Raw genomic sequence first — 2926 nt, forward strand, 5'->3', positions numbered from 1 at the left:
ATCCTTCTTCACTACCCTATACTGTTCCACCAATCTCCTCACAATGTGAATGGCTACAGTAGTCTACCGTCCCGGCATGAAACCAAACTGGTTCTCGAAAATGGACACACACCTCCTCAACCTCCCTTCAATCACCCACTCCCACATTTTCATCGTATGGCTTAACAACTTGTTACCCCTATAGTTGTTGCAGTTTTGGACATCCCCCTTGTTCTTGTCCAATGGAATCATCGTACTCTGCCTCCACTCTTCGGGCATCTTCTTCGTCATAAAAATGACGTTAAACAACCTAGCAAGCCATTCCAAGCTCTCCTTACATACGCATTTCCAGAATTCCACCGGGATCTCGTCCGGCTCAGTCGCTCTGCCCCTACTCATCTTGCGCATAGCCCCTACAACCTCCCCCACTCGTATGCGTCTACAATACCCAAAATCTCGCTGCTGCTCCGAGTACTCCAACTCCCCCAGCACAATGCCCATATCTCCCTCTTCATTCAAGAGTCTATAAAAGTAAGACTGCCATCTCTGCCTAATCTGTGCCCCCTGCAATAAAACTCTTCCCTCCTCGTCTTTTATGCATCTCACTTGGTCCAGATCCCAGGCCTTCCGCTCCCTCACTTTCGCTAGCCTGTACAACTTCTTGTCCCTGTCTTTATCCCTAATTTCTTCGTATAAACGACTAAACGCTGCGGTTTTAGCCGCAGCAACCGCCAACTTTGCCTCCTTCCTAGCCTTATTATACCCCTCCCTGTTAGCACTCATCTGCCCCTCGTCTATACTCTCTACTAGCTTCAAATATGCCGCTTTCTTGGCTTCCACTCTCCCTTGAACCTATTTGTTCCACCACTAATCCCCTTTATGTCCACCAGAAAAACCCTTTGAGACCCCTAACACCTCTCTCGCCGCCTCTCTAATACAATTTGTTGTCATAGACCACATACAACTCGCGTCCCCGCTACTCCTCCAGGCCCCCATAGCCAGCAACTTCTTTCCCAACTCCTGGGCATTGTCCTTAGTCAATGCACCCCACCTGACCCTAGGTATATCAGACATAGCCCTCTTCTTCCTCGTCCACCTGATCTCTACGTCCATAATCAAAAGAATATGTTGGGTCATAAGATTCTCACTCGGGATGACCTTACAGTCCGTGCATATACCTCTATCATATTTCCGAAGAAGTAGATAATCAATCTGGGTCTTGACCACCGTACTCCGAAAAGTTATCAGGTGCTCCGCCTTCTTCGGGTAACACGAGTTAGCGATCAACAACTTAAAAGTTTTAGCGTACTCCAGCAGTGAAGTACCTCCTCCACTTCTATCTCTAAAATCGAAGCCACCATGCACACCATCATATCCCCCAGACGACCTCCCAACATGGCCGTTAAAATCACCCATATAATAAGCTTCTCGGTAGACGTATACCCCATACCAACCAATCCAAATCTTCCCATAAGCGTCTTTTAACCTCCTCGTCCAAACCCACATGAGGCGTGTAAGCACTAACTACGAACATAGTATACCCTCCCACGACTATCTTAATGGCCATCAACCTGTCATTCACCCTCTTGACCTCAACCACTAGCTCTCTTAGATCCTTATCAACTAAAATGCCTACCCAGTTCTTCCCTCTCACCCTCCCTAAATACCACAACTTAAACCCATCAGCCTTCCGAGCCCTGTTCCCCACCCATCTAGTCTCCTGGACACAAGATTTGTTAATCTTCCTCTTATGGAGAATCTTTGCTAACTCTATAGACTTCCCCGTTAGAGTCCCTATATTCCATGACCCCACTATTAACCTAGAATGTGCCTTACCCCATGCCACCCTTACCCTCTACCCCCCGCTCCCCCCGGAGGACATGCCCTCACTCTATCATAGCTCGGTGCGGCCACAAGACCAGCACCAAGCTACAAAATGATAGACTAAAAAGGAATAGACTAAATAGAAACCTATAGGTACACAAGGTGCTAATAAGGGATCCGACTAAGCAGAACAAACTATGTATTAGCTATAACACTAAAGTGATAGACAGAGACAGATATAAGCAGGCAATTCTAACTAAATATAATTTAAACAGGATACTGTAGATGTCAAAGATACAAGCAAGCAAAAAAGAAAAAAAATAAAGATAAAAATACCGATACCACGAATACCAGATATAGAATGAAAGAACCTGGAGTAAGTTTTTTTGAAGTGTGTCGGATCTGCTCAAGAGCACTGACAGTCCTGCTGCGTCCTGCCGGAAAGTTGTTCAGAAGTCGCCGGAATTAATGAAACTTGCCGGAAATCTGTACACACGCTGAAAAATAATCTGTCCTCACCGGGAAAATACTGCACCTGTCCAAAGACACAGAACGCACCCCCCCACACACACAAAGGGGGAGAGAGAAAGGGAAAGAGAGAGGGGAAGAAGATGGAGCAAGGGTCGCTGGAAAATGCAAAACAAGAATAGTCACCTGAAATCAAGGGTTGCCGGACTTGCAGCAACTCGCCTGGAACACGCACGTCTCGACTCCGATGGCGAGAAGGGCTAGAAGCTACCGGAAAAGAAGAGAAAGAAGAAAAAAGAGAGAGAAAAAAGAAAGAGAGGGAGAGAGAGGGGACAGAAAGAGAGAAGTGAACTTACCTGTAACAGCACGTGCGGCGGTGACGGCGAAGCAGCAGATGCGGAAGTGTAGCTACTGGGGGTTACCGTTGCAGGGAGGGGTGGGGTGGGGGATTAGAACGTTAGGCAGTAAACGTTATTTAAACTTGCTTAAATTTTCTCTTCTTCATTTTTTCAAATTTTGAGAATAAAAATTCAAATTATCTCTTAACTTTTGACTATACTTTAACATTACTCATCCGCTAGGAGTCAAGACAAAAGAGTTCTTTTTCTGACAAAGAATAAAATTATTTTCTCCGTCCCAATTTAAGTGAACATGT

At 45.8% G+C, this 2926-nt stretch overlaps 1 protein-coding gene across 1 annotated transcript; it reads right to left on the reverse strand.

Moving 5' to 3' along the window:
• Positions 1 to 846: 846 nt before the first annotated feature.
• Positions 847 to 1485, reverse strand: LOC142172416 (uncharacterized). Its single transcript, XM_075236026.1, has one exon. The coding sequence runs from the start codon at positions 1483 to 1485 to the stop codon at positions 847 to 849; it is 639 nt and encodes a 212-aa protein (XP_075092127.1).
• Between the last annotated feature and the right edge of the window lie 1441 nt (positions 1486 to 2926).

The sequence above is a fragment of the Nicotiana tabacum genome, chromosome 18 (assembly GCF_000715075.1).
Source record: "Nicotiana tabacum cultivar K326 chromosome 18, ASM71507v2, whole genome shotgun sequence".
NCBI classification, from domain to species: Eukaryota; Viridiplantae; Streptophyta; class Magnoliopsida; order Solanales; family Solanaceae; genus Nicotiana; species Nicotiana tabacum.

Coding starts and splice junctions, on each gene's coding strand:
- LOC142172416 (XM_075236026.1), bottom strand. CDS start 1,485: ATGTGGGTTTGGACGAGGAGGTTAAAAGACGCTTATGGGAAGATTTGG.